At 37.1% G+C, this 21018-nt stretch overlaps 1 protein-coding gene across 3 annotated transcripts in view; it reads left to right on the top strand.

Annotated features, from left to right (window-relative positions):
- Positions 1–21018, top strand: part of ATG10 (autophagy related 10) — a 58783-nt gene that overhangs the window by 4070 nt on the left and 33695 nt on the right. For 2 of the 3 annotated variants that reach the window (XM_079333339.1, XM_079333340.1), the window contains exon 3: positions 2262–2381. The exons of the other annotated variant lie outside the window; for it this stretch is intronic. In XM_079333339.1, the coding sequence (XP_079189465.1) occupies positions 2262–2381 (120 nt within the window). The remainder of the gene's footprint in view (positions 1–2261; positions 2382–21018) is intronic. 3 annotated transcript variants of the gene reach the window in all.

The following is a 21018-nucleotide window of genomic DNA, read 5'->3' as shown; positions in this document are numbered from 1 at the left end:
TGTGTTCCCGTGTTTTCTGTGGAGATTAAATTTAGATGATGAAATACTCATTGTTCTCACGGAGCTGGCTCTTGGTGCATAAGCTCACATGGCCCAAGCAGAACCCTGTATTTATAGCTGTAAGTGAAATGTTCCAAATGATGTTATTTTTATAATGTGTTTTCTTGGTTTGGGGTTTTTTTCCTACTGGAAGAAAGCTGTAAAAAAGCCAAGAGCACCTCTCCTGCAGGAGCTGGTGGAGCTGAACTTGGGTGCTGCTGTAGGGATGGATGGTTAAATCTTTTTGTGGAGGTCAAGATTTAACTGAAGCAAACAAGACCCTGTTTGCTCTCTGATTTATGTTTGCTTCATATTTAGTGAGGTTAATCCAGGTAGGCATAGCAAAAGCTGCATTGGTTCCCTTTGGCTTTTGATGCAGCTGCAGTAGGAAGGGACTCCCTTTGCACATCAGTGAGATCAAGGTTCTGGCTACAGCTTTGATTTACAGGGGTAAAAAAAGCGTTCAGAGTACAAAACACTGTGGAGTGCAGGAGTGGGGATGCTCCTCCTTCTTGCCTGCTCTGACACACAGCTGCAGAGACTGCTGGCTCCAGGTCTCCCTCCATCCATCCATCCGTATTTTTTGGTGGCACTCTCAGAATGTGAAAGCTGTGAAGTTTGGCTGCACTCTGTAGGGAGAAGAACCGGTTCAGGGAGGCAGAGCCTCCGTCCAACCCTGCTGTGCCGTGGGGCTTTTCACCTCTGTGGGTGGCTGCAGCACTTCCTCTGCTGCTCTTGGTGGGACAAACCCCTGTGCAGGGATCTTTCCTCCTGCTGGCACTCTGGGGAAGCTCCACGCGTAGATTGAGAGGATGTTGAGAGTGAAAGAAGTGGATTTTCTGTTGCCTGTTTAGGCTTAGCTTTTATTTCACCATTCTCTGAGTACTGGGTTCCTCTCTGCACAGCCAGAACATGCAGGGAAGGTTGGCATGTTCATGCTCCTAATGAGATTTATTGAGAAATAAGGCATACAGGAGGAGAAGTGAGCAATTTAATTGCCTACAGTGTTATTCATGCTTAAAAATCAATGGGAAAATAAATATAGAGAGCGTTATCCTTTTTTTTTAATGTGTGAAACTTGATCAGGACAAACTAGACAAAAAGCTCATAGTCAGCTTTGGAGGTATGTATAATCTACAGTGTCTTTGGAAAGAGAGAACTAGTGTGTCAGTTTAAAATCTGTGATGGTTTAAAGGTCAAAGTAAATGGCATAAACTGTGTCAGCAATGACAAATTAACCAAAGAGTTAAATCATAGTTAAATTTGCAGTCTTGTCAAGTAATTTAATGCTATCTTAATGAATTTTGTAATGAGAGTGTTTTGAACAGAATCCTTTCTCTTCAGATGTTGTGCATATGCTCTCTGTTTGTCTAAAATAAAAAATAATGAAACAGCTAATAAACCCCCAATTTATTTGTTTCCTTTGTGAAATAAATCCTTGACATGCAACTACTGTTCCTTGTGTCCTGTACATGCTTTCTCCCTTTCAGAGTGTACCTGTCATTAAACATTTTCTCTCCTCTTGCTCCTAATTAGGAAAAATAAAACGTGCAGGTAGACAGGCCAGTAATAGAGGAAAGCTCCTAAACCTTTTTTTCTGCCACTCTGGGGTTGTACAAGGGCACTTAAGAACGGTGGGATGTGTGGCCTGGGAAGCAGAATGATAAAATGGGAACTGGGAGAAGGCACAGCTTTGTCTGTTTTCTCTTATATTTGACCTCAGAGGTGATCAAGAGAAGGAAAAAAGTCGTGACTCTGCATACATAAATTCTGAAGTGGTTTTGTTTTGTTTTCAGAACTTTGTAAAGTCAGAGGGGGAAACAGCGCAAAACCAAACCAGCCTTGCAAGAGTTGGGAAGTTAATCCTGGCATGAATGCAGTGAAATAGGTCAAAATCGTTAATAACTCCTCTTTCTTCATCACTTGGTGCACTGCCTTCCCATTCTTTGGCACTTACCCTGATCCCCAGGATGCAGTTGTCTCATTCCATTAATAGCTGTATTAAACTTTATTTTTGTTGTTCAGATCTTTGACTTGCCTTCAACACCAAGAACTAGTGCAAACTATCTGTGAGAAGGTGCTGAGGAGCACTGCAGTCATCAGTGCCTATAAAAAGACTTGGAGCCTGTGCCTAAATACCATGCTCTGTTTATTTTCTAGAACAGTGAAGGCATTTACCCTTTTGGTTGCTGAAAATTTCTTTTCTCTTTTTCTGAACACAGGACCTTGGTGATGGTTATCTTAGTAAGACACACTTCCAAGTAAGAAATAGACACATCCCACCAGATCTCAAGGAGAAAAACAATGATAACCCTGAACAAATTTTATTTGCACGTACAGAAGTAAGTACAGATTCTTGAACTTACTGTTGATAAAATAAGTAATAAATTAAAAACCACTGTGCTAGTAAGTCTTTCCAGCAAGATTTCAGATCTGAATTTACCACTGACTTTTAATTTGTTGTCCTACAGTTATAGGGAAGCTAGTTAAAACACCTCATTGAGATGTACAGATGTATTGATGATGAAAACTGGGAACAAATAGAAAAGATTCCAGCATCCTTTATGTAGGTGTTCTCCTCACAGGATAATATTTCTTAGCATTTTGATTCACTAACATTAAGGAAACTTTTTTTGTGTGGTATGTGTGTTTGTAAAAAGATTAATCATCAAGATTTATTTATTATAGAGATACATGTTACTTTAAAGAATAAAAGAAACTTTGAGGTTAATACTCATTTGAGGTAATATTTATTGAATAAGGCTTTTATACTGAGTGGCTACTTTTCTACTGTGGAACTGAATTATAGACTGAGCAATTTTTTGAAACTGGGTGGGCAATGAGATGTTCCTGAAGGAGAATAAATGTCTTTCTTCCAGAAAATTAAAACTGTTCATTAAACTCTGGTTGGACTGATCTGAATAATTATTTGCTTGCTTGAGTCTGCATTAGACCTTCAGATTATTGACTAATCAGGATATAAATGACAGGGATTCCCTCCCTTGTTATGTTGTTACCATAAATAAGAAAATAAATCTTGGATTATAATCGACTGAAAGCAATGAATTCTGTGTGCTACAAGCTGTTGAATGGGTGGAAGTGGTACACTTTGCAGTTACCTTTTTCTGCAGTTCCTTTCCTTTTTTCATCAGCACTCTGATTGCTTTTCTTTTCCCCACTGAGCCTCTGGTACATTTAAGACATTTCTGGTCTGAAATGAGTATTCTTTTGGCCTGGTTTCTGAAGGAAATGGCACTAAAAACAATTGTGCTATTAGTCTGTGATACAGTAATTTCTTCTGATTTTTGAGCTCACAGGTTTCAGCTGCATTTTAAAGAAGGACAGATATCCAAGTCATTTAACAAATAACTGAGGCATTTTTCAAGTTTTTCTTTAAATTGTATTCTAGTATTTTGTAAAAAGAAGTGGATATCAATGCTTCAAGGGTTGTTATTTAATTGTCATTAACAACAGTGTTTGTATACTTCAGTCCTGACTTGTATCAACAGATTACTGTTTATATTGAAAATTGCTTTTGATGATTGTGACCTTTTTTTTTTTTGAATAATGAATTGAGTCTTCATTACAGAGTGCATTTTAAAAGAACATCTGTAAAAAGCTATTGAGTCCTTCTCCTGGAAAGAAGGTGTCAGTTATAGAAAATGTCATAAAACTGAAAAGACTTCAGAATCTCTAGCACACTGAAATGTTAAATACACCAAAATATTATAATAAATAATAGACTGAAATGAGATTCCAGACCAAGCTTTGTGTTTTATCAAAATACTGAAGTGAGCAGTCCTTGAGATGCTTTGAAAGATTTCTTTGTTTTGAACCACAGTAGTGTGCAAGTTGGAAGGACCCTCTTTGAGATGGAGCCTTTGTACTTGTCATGTAGGAGCAGTAAAGCAAGAGAATGGTCTCAGAAAATTATGGAGGTTATAAGACCATAAGAAAAAGAATTAATTTCTTCTCCAAAATATTCAGCGCTTAATAGAGATGATGTCAAATTTACATTCTTCATTGAACGGAAGGGTAACCAGACTGTTAAAGTTATTTAATCTATCAAATAGGAAAATTAAATTTGCTATGGATATGTAGAGTAAAGCTGTGTGTTTAACAGTAAGAAAGATGAAAATGAAAGATGAAAGGTTACATTTTCTTAGGCACAGTAGTTCCTGTGTAAGATGCATATTCTTTTTCACAGATATTGAGACCAATTCCACTCTAATAACAATCTGTTATTTAAATAGGTGTTAGGTTTAGGGTTTTTTTTTAGTTTTAATATATGTTGTACCCATAAATCACATGGCATTATGGAATTACTGCAATCTGTTTGAGTAAGTTATTGAAATACATTCTGATGAAAACCAAAAGTTGTGGTCTTGATGGAAATTGGAAAGGTTTCTTCTGGCTATATGTATGTTCAGTAGTTACCTTTTTATTTAATTAATAAATTTTATTTTTATGTATTTGGAGCTTAAAGAAGCTCTAAATAAGAAATTAAATTTATTTTGAAAAAAACAGCCATTGACTGATAGTTGCGCATTTCATAGTTTTCAGGTCGAGAATTACTGTTATGATCTTGATTTTTCTATATTGTATCTGTATTGTTGATATCTTATTGGAATATTTCCATTTGTTTAATCTGATCTCCTGCAAGGTGTGGTAGATACGATGCATGTGCATGTAATAATATAATTAACCAGGAACAGTAAGAAAGGAAAAATACGGAAATTAAGATCTGAGTAATCAACATTCATTGTTAGGAACAATCAGTGTTGAGAAAAATAAAAAAGCCTGTGCTGTAGAATATGCCAGGGAATAAGAGGTCAGAAGATTTTCCTCCCCTCATCCTGGAAATCCAGTTCAAAGGTTAGAAACATAATGTTAGTTTTGGCAGAAAAGGTGAAAATTTGGACGAAAATCAGAAGACAGATTTTTGAAGTTGGGTGAAGCTGTGGGAAAGTTATCCATAGTGAGGATTTAGCTCCTATGTAAGAGATTGAACCCAAGACATATCAGGGAGGAGGTGATGTAGAATAAATCATAAATATATCCTGTTGTAGGGGGTACAGCTAGAATGTTAAAATTGCAGAGAGGAAAAATCATTCTTGTTCTACTCATTTTTAATCTGTGAGGAGGCACTGAAACCAAATGATATGATAAAGAAAATACACAAAGAGCCTGAAGTAACTTTATTGAAATAGAAAATCAATTATCAGTTATCAAAGTATTAAAAAAATGCTAATCTTATGGGGTCTACTGAAAACCTGGCCAGTATACTTGGAGTTTGTTTCACCTCATTGAGTAGCATGGATAGTTAATGTTTCCAACTTTCCATCTCATTGACTGGGGTCTAAATATCAGGAGCCTTCCTGCTGAAGGAGTGATGAATAACTTCTGATCTTTTCCACAGAGCAGTCTGTATTGTGTGCTGGTTCCTTTTATACAAGTTGTGTTTTCATCTGAAAACCAAGAATAAAATTCTATGTGGGTTTCTTTCTGCTTATTTTAGATATCTGCAATATAGAGCTTGTCACTTAAATCTTTGTTTCAGCCTGAGGAGGTAAAAAAGCATTTTTGGGTATAAATCAGTTGACCTATTTTAGTTGTCTCCTCTAAGAGAGGATGAGTCTAAAAGTGTGTGTTTTTCCTCAGGGGTGATCAAGGTTAAGCCTGCATGTTGTCATGTGAACCCCACACAGCAAAAGGTGGCTCTGGGCTCCTTAAGCACTGGGAATTTGTGCTGGTGACTTCACTTGGCCAGAGATTTCACTTTGATGGTGAGGCTCATACTTAGTTGAGGATTGTGTTTCGTAAAGACAGTTTAAGGAAATTTGTCTTTTTATACTTGGCAGTGTCTCGGTTGTCAAGCTGTTTATCTTAATGAGGTGCCTGGGGATCCTGTCTTAGGCAGTTCCTATTTTTCCATTTTTCCATCCTCCTAGAAAAGGGATTCACACTGTTCTTCTGGTACACCATCCTCTGTTTTTTGTGGTTTTAGTTTAACCAAGATGATTATTTCAGCATTCTGATTGGTAAACAGAAGCAACTAATGATATTGTGACTGGTGATAAACTTCAGGCCAGGCTGGGGGAGGATGTCCTTCTGACCAGTGTGATCAGATTTAGTCCCTTGGACATGATCTGAAGAGTCACAAACCTTTTAGAGTCTCTTCCAAAGAATAAAAATAGCCTGAGATGCAAAGCAAGGGACAGATAGGAGCACAAGGGCGCCATTTGAAAATTCTTAAGTTGCCATTTTGTTCTGGTTAAATTTTTATTGAATCAGTTGTTGTCTTTCTGAGCTGTTCTGACTTTATGCCAGCTGAGTGTCATCTGTACTTTTCCACAGACAGCATAAATCTTGTGTAACCACCATAAAGCATTCTGGCTAATTCAACAACAATCTTCAGTATGTATTCTTTCTTGATCCAAATCAAATCTGTCCTCCAGGACATCTGTCAGGGTCTTTATCAGTGAACACGGGGCTGTGTCTTTTTTCTAGCAAGGACAGAACAGTTATGTACATTACTGCATGAATTGTTGATAAGGTGAAAAATACTGTGCAAGATCCAAAGTGAAGGTAGTTCAGCCTCAAAGAGCTTGTACTCTAAACGAGTAAAATGGGAAAATCTGGTTTCACTTTATGCATTCTTTTTGTTTGTTATTCAAATAGCCCAAGGGAAGCAATAACTTGGAGTAATAATTCTCAGTGTGTGGTTTGTCTCAGCTCCTCTGGGTATTGCAGAAGAAGTGAGTCAGCATGGAACCATTCCTTGAGCTGGAGCCACTGCCACTTTATAAAGGAGTGGGCAGGTTGGGAGTGCTGAAGGTCTGTTTGTACCTGATACTGCCTTTGGAAAATGAGCACTGAGTCCCAGCAAACATGCTGATGTAGTTACTAATTTGCTGTGTTGTGGACTCCACCTTTGCTGGCAGCTGTTCATGAGTGTTGGTGAGGATCTGCCTGATGGGGGATGTGGGAACGAGTCTGACATCTTTCTTAAACGTTGTCATTCCATACTTTGCTGTTCAGCTGTGCTTTTAAGTTTGTAGCAAATAGAAAACTACAATTTTTTGCAATTATTAATCATTTTTTCTCCAAACAAATCCAGTACTTTTATGATTAGGAACAGTGCCTTTTTTTTTCTGTGCAAAAATAAATAAGATGAATGCAGTGTAAACATTTGCATAACCACAGTATTTGTTGGATGGTTAAGTGAAAACCCAGCAAACAGTGCTTAAGGAGAAAAATGTAAATACATTTAATAGAATCCAGCATTCATTGCAGGAAATAATGGAAGTACCTTGGTAAAGAGGGAGAAAATCAAGTATTGCATACCTAAAACATCAGTTTGTAGTAATGTGCCAGGCTCAAGAGCAGTGAAGTTTCTTGTGTACCAGCACCGTTTTCAAATGCCACATCACAGAAATTAAACCCAAATTGAGACCTGTAAAAAATAAATCAAGAAACCACTTATGCTGAAGAGTTCTAAAGCATATTGCAAAATGCAGTGAAGATCCTTGTGACTTTGCTTAAAAATCTATTAATCTGAAAGTGGAATTAGCCTTTATTAAACCACAGGAAAATATTCCAGTGTGGATTTTATTAACTGTTGTCTACATGGAAAGGCTTGGCAAAATAAAGGCATTGTTTAGAATTATCAAGGCTGGAAGGAACTTTGTTGTAGACATTTACACCCCTTCCTCAGGCCCTCAGAAAAAGAAGAATGCTTCACACAGAAGCCACCTGAGTCCCAGTCCTGCTTTGATGGGATACCTCCTTCTGTGATGGGATACCTGAATCTTCCAGGAGGAGGTTTAAATGCTTCTGCTCTGAAGTTCTGGAGGCAAGGGGAGGTTTTGTCTCCCACACACAGACCTTTGTGCATCGTTTCTGCATGCCACATTGGAATCCTGGCAAATCTTGTTAGCAGTACTTACATTTAGTTTCCAACAGCTTTGGTGACATGCTGTTGGCTTGACTGTCATTGAGAGTGGTGGGACCCTGATCTGAATTCTCTTCTTGCACACATTCTTTGATTGCTGTTCTGTTTTACCCACTAATAACTTCCCACAAATCTTAGAAAATATATCAAAAGCAAGTATATAAACCAATTATGATGCTTTTGGGAGAGCTGAAGGAGCACTTTGTATGACCTCCAAAAGTGATTCATTTTCTGTTTAGATGTTAGCACGGAGTGATTTCAGCTTTTTATCTGCCATCTTGGAATTCAGAGCTGTCACTTAATATTAGCAAATAAATGCTACATCAGACACAGGAAAAGATGCTCTAATTCAGGTTTGGTAACTGAATGTGACAGTTTAGTTGGAGTTACCCTGGTTGAAGGCATGATGTAATTCCAGCAGAATGTCTTTCTTCTGCAGTAAATAAACCTTCATTTCCTGTGGAGCACACATTAAGGCTGTGGGAAGTGAAGGTGATTTTCCCAGATCTGAATTTTGAGAGACTAGTAATGCCAGTGACAAAGTTATTTGTAACTCACTCTTTTGTCCTGGTGATCCTGTGCTTTAGATACTAAAAGGGAGTTCTGGTTTCCATTTAGTACTTTTTTTTTTAGTACATTTTCTCATAATGTCTGTAAAGGTGTTTTAAGAAATCTGTCCGATACTTTTAGAGCATCTAGACAAGATCAAAATCAGAATAAAGTATTTACACTCTTTTAATTCTTCAAGTTAAATTTTAATTAAATAATTCTAGTTTGCTTTAATGTTGTAAATGTACATTCTGGTGGGGTTTCTTTGTACAGTAAGTCTTTATTATGAGGCTGTGAAAAATAGTCTTTAAAAATTGTGCCAGAGTGGATTTGAACTGTGGTTGTCTTTGCACAGTAAATTGTATTAATTTACCTTAGAACTGTGTGTAATTGGATATACAGCAGCAGTATCAGGGATATGTAGGCCACACAGTCACTCCCCTATGTGGACTGTGTGCTTCCCTCTCAGCTTGCTGGGTTAATATGATTTTTTACAAGACTTGGTGACTCTTCCATCAAATGTTTTGATGCTTGGCATGCCTTGATAGCTGGGCAAAACATCAAGCTTCTGCAGTTTTATCAATGGGAAGGCTTGTGAGAAATTAAAATCGGTTTTTCTGTTTTCAATTTAAAAAAATATTACTGCTGTATTCCTAATAGGACAGACAGTTTTGAAAAAAGATTTTTCCTTAGTTGTATTATTCACCCCCCCCCTCTCTTTTTTTCTCCTCCAAAAGATGTTCAAAATGAGCTGCTGTGAGTGGAGGAGGCAGTGAACTGGTGGCCATATCAGCAGTGCTTATGCTGGCATGTTTGGCCACACTTTGCCTTCCTTTTATTTAATATATTGAAACTAATGTATGTTGTAACACAGTAACACCATGACATTTCCTAAGCAGCACTGTGTGCCTGGGGATAACAGGAAAGAAGAATTTGGGGGGACCTAAATTCCCCAACTCTTATGCATTTTGATACCAAGACATTCTTTAGGATGCAGTAGAACACAATTCACATTGGTCATAGTTGTTCAGAGCTGTTTAATCACTGAGGTACACACATTGCAGAAGGATTTTTCTCCAGGCACATGCATTGAGATGTGATGTTAAATATCACAGAAAGATTAATGTTAACATTCTTGCCTTCCTGAAAGCAAATCTCCAGTGTGTTTCTGACAACCTGACCCTGCCAGGTGTAGATAAATACACATTTTCAAATACTTAACAACATTAATTCACAAATAAGGGATGTGACACTGTAGTGTTTGTCAATACTGTTTTACCACAATAGGAACAAAATCACAATCTGGTCAATTTGTTAGCATTTTACTTTTAATGGTGAATCTCAAAACACTTCATGTTTCCAGCCTCTGCATATATGCCTGCTTTTGTTTGTCTTAAATTAAATTGTACTGGTTCAATGTTATGCTCTAATTTTCTGGGGATGATGATGCTCATCTGTATTGGAACAATGCTTTTATTTTGGCCCAGTGCCTGTGTTTTTAGCAGTGTCATATGATTATATTTCAGTGTGTTTGGTTTGCTTGCCTGCAGCACACAGGTCGTGCTGGCTCAGAGTGAATATTGCAGATTTAGGGCCTCAGAGTGGCTGCCTGAGAACCAGGCTAAATGGCCAAACTTCCATATGTTGCTGCTTTGTGGACAATTCATGGTTATTGTCCTTTCAGCTGTGAGGTCCAACTGTGAGTTTTGTTTTCTTCCCAACACCATCTCACTCTCATTGTCTCTCAACTCTAAAGATACATAACAAAATGCTTTTCTCCCCTTTGTTACCAAGAATGGTTGTGAATTTCTTCTCTCCCCCCAGTATGATAAGGTTTTCTTTACCATAAATATTTTTGTTAGCCTTATTAATTAAGAAGCAGCCACTGCTGGGTTTGTGTTAATATTGAAAATAAAGCAATTTATCTTTTTTCTTGAGGTCAGAACGTGGTATTTCTTGAGAATATTATAGACTTACATTGTGTAATCTGTGTGTGATTTTGAGGTCAGGTCCTTTCTAGATATAACTAAAGAGCATTGAAGTTCACTGAAACTTAGGAACTTGTGGTGCAGGAAAATGTGTTCTAGAGTTACAAATTATTTTTCATGAGTCATAAAAATATCGTACTTTTCCCCATATAGACCAACGCACAGAGAGGAGACACTGCTTTTTTACCTTGTAGGAGTCAAGACTTAATACATACACTTTAAAAACATGCCTATATATAAAGTGTGTATGTAACATAAGACTTTTTTTGTACTTCACTGCAACTCAATATGATGCTGCCAATGCAGAGTGTTCAGATTTGGTACTAATGTGATTATGAACGCCCCAATTTCAAAATTTATGTTCTAGTATGCAGCAGAAATTAATTTGGTTTCTGTCAACTTATATGACACAGGTGTTTCCTGAATGAGCAAGACAATAGATCTTTAATACAATTTTTTTTTACTTCCATTAGGTTTGTTAATGTTGTGTAATCTTTCTGCCCTGGTTTGCCAGGACTAGTTCAGGCAGCACTTGGGCGTGCTCACTGACTTTTTGAATGAGACACTCACTTCTACTGAGTGCAAGATACTGAGAGCAGGTCCTGAGCACAGGGGACACTAATGCTTGGGAATTTATTCCACTTCTTGGCATAAATGGATGTAACTGGGAGCATTTCACTTAATGGGTGGCTTTCTCATGATGATCTGTGGTGGTAGCAATGAAAATGAGTTATTTGAGTTGGCTCAAACATGTCTCACCACCATTTTGCTCTGAATTCTGAGGAAAATACAATGTCGTACACTAAATAAGACTTAAGCTTGCTGTTTGAAGAGAAAAACAATGAAGTGTAAGAACTCACTGTGATCATGAGATAGACATTTTTCTGGGATAAGTGATCAATGAAGTTGTGGAAAGGCAGACGTGTCCAGTGTGGGAGAGAGAAAGCTGAGAGACAAAAGACTCATGCTTTAGGTCATAGTTTATAACATAAGCTTTGTGTCCAACTAGTGATTTTTGTAATATGATCATTAATGTTTCCATCTGTATTTTGTGTTTTTCCCTATTTGATAGCTTGCCAATAAAATTTATTTCCCAGACAGTTGAACCTGGCTCGCACACTGACAGGACACAAAAAATTCCCTTTCAAAGGAAAGCACATAGAAAGCTTAGAAATCACCCGAAAGCGTTAACGGCTCTGTTGGCTGCTACTCGATGGGATGCAGGAATTGCAGTAATGTTCTCTTCCATCTGGTGCCTGCAAACTTGCTGTTTTCAGAGGCATTCACTGCTGTAGCAAACTGTTCACTTATTCATTCTCGTGTAGTTGCCCGTTATTCTTTGGAAAAGACTTGGGTTGAAAGCGGCTCGGTTCTTTGTTGCAGAAGTGCTCAGTGTCAAACATATTACAAGGAGATGCCAGTCCAAATGCAAATACCATCAACTCTCAAAGCCTCCCCGCATGTTGTGTATATTTGGAATGTGCTGTGAAGGTGTAGTCCCAGGAGCGAGGATCTTGACTGACAATACTCAGGGAAAATCATGCAATATCCGTGCCAAAACGTCTATCTCAGGCTGAAATTTCAGTTTCCGCCTTAAATTTCCTGGCTGGTGTTAGCTAACATTACAGCCTTGGTTTTCCTTCTTTTCTTAGGATCTTGGTGGTTGTTTTCTTTGTTGCATCTGGACTGGTTAATTTTCAGGAGGGTGAGATAGCAACTGAGTGGAAGGTGTCACTCTGAGAGGGAAGAATGGTTTAAGGAGCTAAAGCAAGTGAAGACACATTTCTTGTTGCCAGACCATGAGATAAAGGAGTTCATACATAATTCCTGAGCACAGACCACTTAAAAATATCCAATAATTAAATTACAATTTAAATTATCCAGTAGTTTGGTAATCTCTGAACATCTGTGTTCCTACATCAGTAGTATTTGATGATGTATTCATGGCAAGACAGGTTTGCATCACCTGTCGTACATGATCCTATCGCAGAATTTAAATTCGTTTCTTCAGCCCAGTGGTATTAAGCAAATAGATTAACTTGTTAATAGTTTTCCTGAAAGTACTACAGGAATTCCCAGCATTGTGTCCCATTTTGTTTGAATGATACGTAATGAGTAACATTTATGTAAATTTTGTGTTGGTTTCAGAAATTGTGATCAGTTTTGGGGTGCATTGAGATGACCTTGGAAACATTGATCTCAATATATGTAAATTTTCAGGTGCTGTACAATGCTGTCTTTTTCAGCTTATTTTTCTGGCAGGTTTTGGTGCTGCCTGTGCTGATGTGGCTGTGGTAGTTGTGTGTGGGGTCTGGCACTGCTGAATTTCCACCTGCTGCAGGTGCAGTGTCTGAAATACCAGACACCAGCTCTGCTCTTGAGGACTCAGGGATTTTAGGATGGGAGCTTAGCTCTCACAGGCAGGTATGTGGGAGCCAGTAGTGGTGCCTGTTTTTGACTCAATTCCTTTGGAAATGCTCTGGAGATCACTTAAGATTCTGTTTGTCACCACAGTGTACTCTTGAGGTTGTTTGCCAGTTTTTTGTGCTTTTTGAGTATGTCTAAATAAAGATCTTATCTGCTTGAGTTCAGGCAGCAGCAGTGCAGATGTGGGTATCTACACCATGGTCATGGTGACCTTCAAAAACAGTTATTTCTTCAGCAACTAACTTGTAACTTTAGCCCTGAATACGATTTAATGAATCTGAAATCAGTGTCCAGCTTAAGAGAACTGAATTCCATCTTCTAGATTTGTTAGTCCTCCAGTTAGCACTAGTGAAACTTGTTTTCCGTCCTGTATACCCAGTGAAATCCATATTTTTGGGATGTTGTTTGGGAGTACTGATCTTTTTGTAAGAAAGGTGTGTCAGAAGAATTCAGTGTTGTTATCTGGGCCGTACAATTTCCAGCAGTTTTGGAAGTTGAGGCAGGTGTCTGAGCTCACCTGGGTCTTGGCAGAGTTGGACCTTGTCTCTCTTCAGCAGTTTCTGAGCACTAGATGCTTGGGAAAATCAGGCCACATGGGCACTTCAAGACAGTAGTGCCAGTCCAAATGAGAATCTCTGATTTTAAAAGTGCTCAAGATTCAGAAGCTAAGGTAAAGTTAAGGGTCTTGAGTAGCTGCTCAGGAACACAAGAGCTAGAAAAAGCTTCCTATATGAAATCCTGCAGCCAAGTAGGATGCATGGAATATATTTAAACATTTTCTTTGCAGGATTCTTGTCTTTCAGCAGAGTCACAGCATGTGTTCTAATACATATTTAATGTATCTTTAATTAATCCAGTGTTTAAGATGCTGAGGTCTAGTTAAAAATTGAAACAAAATTTTGATCTCATAGTCTGGTATAAGCTAGAAATATTCAGCAATCAGAAAAAATATATGACTACTGCTATTATTACTACTGTCCATTTAAATACTATCTATGTAAATGGCAGCCTGTCTCATGGGTTTCTAGTATTAAAAATATTTCTATTTGCTGCCTGTTGTTAGATGCTTAAATTCCATATTCCCCAGGAATATTTAGAAGGATAGAAACATATTTGCTCTTTAACATTAGATGTAGTTTTTATGTAAACCATAACTGCACAAATTTTAATTCTGAGAAAAATATTAAACATTGGAAAGACGAGACTGCAAAATGTCTGTTACACCATGATTAGCAAGGTATAATACTTTCCTTTGGATTGTGTTAGAAAACCTGTTTTGATCTGTTTTTCTGTGATGTGTGATTCAGTCTCTGCCCTTGCCCCTTCTCAGAAATTCTTCTTTCCATGGATGATGCTAACCACATTTGTGCAAAGTGGAGGCTTTTTAAAGATAATTAAGCTCCTGCAAGTTTTATGGAGGTAAGTGGCTGAGTGGAGGATAGGCCATGGAAGTTCTCTGCCTGAGGTAACTCACTCTGTGCCAGAAAATCCACATGACAAAGGCCTTTGTAAATGTCCCAGCTGGGGCAAGAGCCCTCTCCTTCCTTGGGCCTAACACTTGATGCAGATCTGAAGGAGAGAAAAATCAGCCAGCCTAAACATTTCAAACTAATTCCAGGTAATTCTGGGCTTACAGTATTTAGCAAGCAGCCTGATAAGCAATTTCAAAATATTTTGTCATCTGAATTTGAGGCAATACAAAAAAAAATAAATATGAATTGATTAAAGAACTATTCTAGCATTAAAAAAGAGACTGCTTTTTTGCTCTTGATTTTTTTCCCCCCCATCTCTTTCCTGAAGTGCCTGTGCTTTGGGAAGGCAGAGAGTGCATTTGATGGAATGTGAGTAAAGGCACCCTTGTATTCATTGCACAATATGCAAAGTACATGGATATTAAAACATTGCATTCTTTTGGGGAAGCCCAGCTCAACTGTAGCTGATGCAACATTTTTCCCTGTGAATGGCAGATTTCAGTGCCTGGAAGCAGTGAGAATACCTTGGCAAGGTATTTTTTTTCTCCACTGTTAACCAGATTTCTGATGTTGAACTTTATTTCCTGCACCAGGTTTTTTACCTTATCTACCAACTCTACTGATTTTCTTTGTCTCTGCATGGAAGGAGCTGCCACAGTAGGGTCTCATTATAGAATTTTATTTGAAACCCATCTCTAGAAATACCTCTAAAAATAACTAGACTTTAATGCCCTTTTTAAAAAAAAACCTTTCTGAAAACTGCTGAGATAATAATGTGACATAAATCTTGGTAAAAAAGAAGAAATAGAAAAATAACATGAATGGGGTGGTTGGTGGTGTTTGCCAGTTAATGTACTTCATTACCTTCAAATGTAATCCCTGTTCTGGTACATTTAGTTTTCTGGAAGGTGTTCTCACACTATTTCAATTAGCTGTGACTTTCAGATTTTGTCCATTGGTATTTTAAACCCTTTCTGAGAATTCATGTTTACCTGTTGTTTTTCAAAGGCAGCCGTGGATCACAGACCTTGTTACCATGTGTAAACAGCTGTAGCAGGTGTTCCATCATCTCCTTTTTCAGTCAGGTCTGGGAATCTTGCTGTGATGAGCTGTTCCCTTATATGTGTGAAGCCCTTCATAAAGGACAGCCCTCCTCAAAGGTGTAAATAATAGGTAATTAAAAAGCATAATGAGTTTTCTTTAGTGATTAAAGGACATTTAATGGCCATGCATGAGTAATACAACAAAGTGCTTAAGCAAATCAAATCAGAATCAAGTGCTTCAAAGTTTTTAAAATAAAAATTATTAAGAACTGAACACTTGACACTTTGAGCTGAATTTATTAATAATTTGTAGTAAAAGGGAGGGAGTGAATGGATGAATAGAAAGAATTGTGAAGAGTAGGAGGGAAGTGAGCTGATGCAATACTTTGGTAAGGAACAGGATGAACCCATTCTAGTATTTTATAGCCTTTTTTTTTTTGGTATCTTCATAATACCAGAAATGAGATTGCAAATAGTTTAATTTTCACCAGCAGGAGACCAGAAGGATGGATTTTCTCTGCTTTTTTCCTTTTTCTCCTTTTTCCCTGACCAGTTTTTGAATGTCTTTTACTTAAATTTTCTCCTACCAGTATAAAAAAACCTAGGTATTAAAAAATTTATTTTCTCTGTAGAGTAGATACAAATGTAGTCAGTTGGTCCTGAAGTAAAACGTTTGTTCTTAAATAAAGAAAGACACAGAAAGCTTCTTTAACACTTCTCTCAAAAAATACATTAGGGAAAATATTTGTTGTGGGACTCTAAGTCAGTTTGGGAGGATCTAAACTTTTTGGTTTAAAAGAACAGTTGAAGCAAGTTTTGAGTATGTCACTAGTTGGATTTGAAGTCAGACTTGTAGAATTATTTTTCCCCACTAGTCTATTACAAGTGGCTTGTTGATAACTGTGTCATTATTAAATTTAATTACTATTCTGATTATTATTTCTAAAAATGGTAAGAGTCTTTGGTATTTAACAGCTGATGGATTTCTCTCAGCAGTTGTATTTCTTAATGAGCAAAACCTGAAGCACCTTCAGACTTGATTTTAGCATGTAGTAGTAAGAATTACAGAACAGCTGACCTGAGAAAACAGGCTTGAAAGGATATATCATTAATTGATACTGTTTAAAATAAATAGGTGGACAACTTGAATGTTTATGTTTCTTAATTCCCAAAGGGCAAATTTTAATTTCTGGAAGAGGTTTAATGCTTTTGACTGAATCATAGTTCACCTTTCTTTAATCAAATGTGTAGGGTGGTCTGAGAGGCAGCCATTGTACCAAGATCATTAGGGAATAAAAGCCCCAACATTTAGGAATGCCACAGAAGTAAAGCTTAGGATTTTTAGATTCAAGAATTTTCAGAAAGAGAAATTGCTTTATATATCTGGAAAATAGTTCTGAAAAGATGCTGAGACAAATACCAGATGGTTATTTAACCCTGCAAATCGCAATATTAAAGAAAGAGAAACAAGCCCAGGGAAGACATTGCAGACAAAATTATATTTTATTCTGTTCACCAGGGAAATGGAAATAAATTCCTTTTTCCAGGAAAGATTATTTCAAACAAGGCAGTATGGCTGGTGAGGATGGGTCTGATGAGTAACTACTGTAGGTAGTAGATGCTTCAATCAAGGTGGAAACAGCTTTTGAGAGGAAATCATGAAGAAGGAAGTAAGAGAGAATTTCTATCCTAGAGTTTCTGTCAGGTGTCAGAAATCTGTTGGATTTTGGATTTTTTTTCTATTTCAAAAGGCAAAAAGCTGTATATTTATTAGTCTGGCATCTGTGGTATTAAAATTTTTTGAAGAAATTCTTAAAGAAGATTTAAGTAAGGGTTGGTTATGGAAATAGGATGGAATGCCAGATGATGTTACAGAAGGTAGTGGATGTACTGAACCATTATTTATGGTCTGGCAAAATAACTGGGTGACTGGACAAAGACAATTCAGGCTCCTAATCCATGTGGGGTTCAGTAAAATATTTTATCAGTGGCCTACAGGAAAGCAAAGAAGTGTGATAACACCACAAAAATTGACCCTCAGACAAATCTCATGTTTTAAGCTGTAATTGCAGGACAGCGAGTTGGAGAGGGTTAATGAAATTTGCTGGTGGCAGAATATCTGAAGGCATTATCAATGGAGCAGAAGGTAAGAAATTCCTTTGGAGAGATCCAGAGGAGCTCGAGGACTAGCACAGCAGAACCAGGATGAAATTTAGTGGTGCAAAGTATAAGGTCATGCACTTGGGGAGTGCAGGTAAGGTAATGCTGCTTCAAAAGCTTGTGGCTCATTAGTTGGAAATGACTGAGGAGGAGAAATAAATGGATGTTTTAGTTGATCATAGGATTACTGTGAACTGCTCATGGGCATGAATGAAATAAAGACAGGTTTAGGTTCCGTCTGGCTGTTGCTCTCTGATGGAATTGGTATTAAACAAGAATGTTGAGGACTTATCTGTCATGTTGTGTGTTTAATTACAGCTACTCCCACTGAAACAAAAAATAAAGAGAATTAAAATGGAGTGGATTTTTTTAATGTTGATTGGAAAAATCAGATTGGGAAAAGAGAAAAGAACAGAAGAGCTGTTTTTTAGCATTAAAAAGAGAAAGCCTGAAAGGAAATATGATTTATCTCTGTTAATACATTGGGCAAAAAAGGTTTGGAATGCCAAGGAATGAAAAAAACCTCCTTAAAGTAAACTATCGTGTTGGCATGAGAAGTTACAGTTACAAATTGAACTTGGATAAACATGCTCTAGAACTGGAGAAGTGAGATGCTGAAATAACTTTCCAAAAGGAGCAATAGTATCCTGAAGTCAGTTAATTTGCAGATAAAACTATATAAATCTAGAAAGAGGCATTCTATGATGTTTGATATCTGAACTTCATCACCAGGAGGTCCCTTAGTCTCCAGTTTCACAGAACATTGTTCTGTGACATCAGAAAAAATCCATGTCTGCGGTGCAAGATGTACATTTAGAGTTAAATTTTATTAACTGCCTTTGTTTACATGTAAGATCAGATTCTGCAAGGCTTGGAGAGCAAGGAAATCAAAGCAGAGATTGCACAAGAATGAATATTTTCCCTGTGTGAAACAGAATCCTCATCTTTACATAGCTGTGTGAGAGGGATTTTCACTTTTGGCCTAGATAAGGGGTCCTGGAAGCCTGGGGTCTGATTTTGAGTGTGTGTGACCCTCAAAATCCCTCAGATTCTATTCTTTTAAAAATCTATCTACCAAGTTCTGTTTTCATGTGGAGTTCAGCTAGGAGTTTCTTCTTTTATGTCCTGATGGATTAAAGAAAGAGAATGCTGCAAGGTTAGTAATTTATTTCACCTTTATAGCCAAGCTTTGTCTTAAAGCAGAGAAACACTCCAGTCTTTAAAAATGCCATTTTTAATCACACACAGTTTTAGATTATCCATAGCTTTAGATTTTTCTTGGTAATCTTGTTTCCAGTTTTTGTTATTTTTATAATAAAATTATATATATATATATATATATATATATATATATATATATGTGTGTGTGTGTGTATATATATTTAAAATTTTCATTTGTTTATTTGAATTATATATATATATACACACACATATATGTATGTGTATATATATATGTGTGTGTGTGTGTATATATATATATATAATATATAGTATTTTCTTTCCTGGCTGGAATTTGTTTTCATTTGTCAGTCGTTTGGTGTTGTAAAGGAGCAGAACTGACAGCCAGTCTTCCCCAAGGAGGATGTGTAACAGGAAAGCAGCAGGGATATAGAACCTGAGATAAGTTTGGGGTTTTCTGCAGCTCTTGCAGGACTCTGCCAACTGGAGGGTCCATAAGCACCTGGAGTCTCTCAGGTGGCAGGAAAACACCCTGGAAGCATCTCTACAGAGTGCCTTAGTTGAGGTTTATGCTGAAAAAAAAAAAGAAACTAACCCTGATGACAGAATTATAATTTTTCATGATAAAATCTAATATTAATATGCTCTTTTTAAGTCAATTTTGTCTGAGTGATTCAGACACGTCCCAGTTGTGATTGGCAGTCAATAGCAGTGATATGAACACTGTCATGTTTCCTCATGGAAATGACAGGGCTCAGAGCAGACAGTGTAATTGTTTGCTTTTCTGCACAGGTACAGATGTGATTGCACTGCTTTTATTCAAAGGAATGAGTTCATGAGACTAAAATAGTTGTGTAAAGTATCAGAGGCAAAGACTTGTGTGGAGGGGAGATGCAAATAGAAAATAGAATGGGCATTAAGTAAGTCATGCTAAACATTGGCAACTCAACAGATTCTAGCCTTGCACCTTAAAACCAAATTGGAATCTGTAATAACTTCTGTTCACTTCCCAACATGGCATATGCTTTTCCTTGAGGCTTGTCTCCATAACTAAGAATTCAGGATCATTATTTTTTTTTCTATTTTACGTTAGCAAAGTTATGTATTTCTATCTAGCATGTGATTTTTCCCTCTGCCCATTCCAAATTTGGCTTGGTTCTATGTCTATTCCTTAATATCTGCAGTATCAACAATTCCTTTAATGCCTGTGTAGTTAAGAGATAAACCAAAAAAAAAAAAAAAAGTTATTTTCAGACAGCACCTAATGTTAAAGGGATGAAAGACACAGAAGTTGTGTTGAACCATGGCAAAATGGAGCAAAGCAAATCCATCATGGCCAGTTTTGGAAAGCTGATGCCAGCCCTGTGTTACACACTCATCACCCTTCATAATTTTAAGGAAATATATATGTTTTTAGGTATTGTTATAAAATTCATGTTTAATTTTCTTTCCTGTGTTTGTCTTTCTTCCAAAGACTATATAAAGAATTGGTATTTTCTTCTGTAGAGGAAAATGTGGAAAAAGAATATGTTCAGATGAGTTCTAAGTATACTTTTGGCACCTGTTTCTGTGATTAATGCTTTTTGAATAGAAGACAAAATTTTCAAAAGTGTTAACCCTCCTAGTGTTTACATTATATTTCAAGTTAAAGTCACAAACACATCTTGCATTTACTGTTGCTTCTCTGGCATCTTGGGTTTACAGTGGAAGTTACTCACTAGCATGGTAATATTATTAATTCTGCAGACACAGTTGTAGAATTTTCCTGGGTTATATCTGGTAAAAGTCTTGCACCACATGAAGAAATGAATAAATTTTGATGTTTGCAGCTTTGGGTATTATTGCATTCTGTTCCTCAAGGCTGCTGGAAATGGAATTCTTGCTGATGTGAGGGTATCCATCCTTTGGAAATACATCTAATAGCTCACAGAACTATTTGGCAGTGACTTTGTTTTTAAACAGGTGTTTAGCACAGAGAATTGTTATACTTTAAAAAGTCATTTGTTAGATTGATTCAAAGCATGGTTTTTACATTTGGTGAAGCTGTGCAGGTGCCAGGGTGTGTTCCAAAGTGGAGACATGATAATGTTGTCCTGTAATTGCAGGTTCTCCTCACTTGTGGTGAAGCATCACACATGGTTTTCAACGTTTTCAATTGTAAAATTAAACAGTTACTAAAAGGACTTTTAAAATACTTAGGTATTTTA

Source organism: Erithacus rubecula (genome assembly GCF_903797595.1).
Source record: "Erithacus rubecula genome assembly, contig: scaffold_96_arrow_ctg1, whole genome shotgun sequence".
In the NCBI taxonomy this organism is placed as follows: domain Eukaryota; kingdom Metazoa; phylum Chordata; class Aves; order Passeriformes; family Muscicapidae; genus Erithacus; species Erithacus rubecula.
This window is presented reverse-complemented; position numbering and strand designations above follow the sequence as displayed.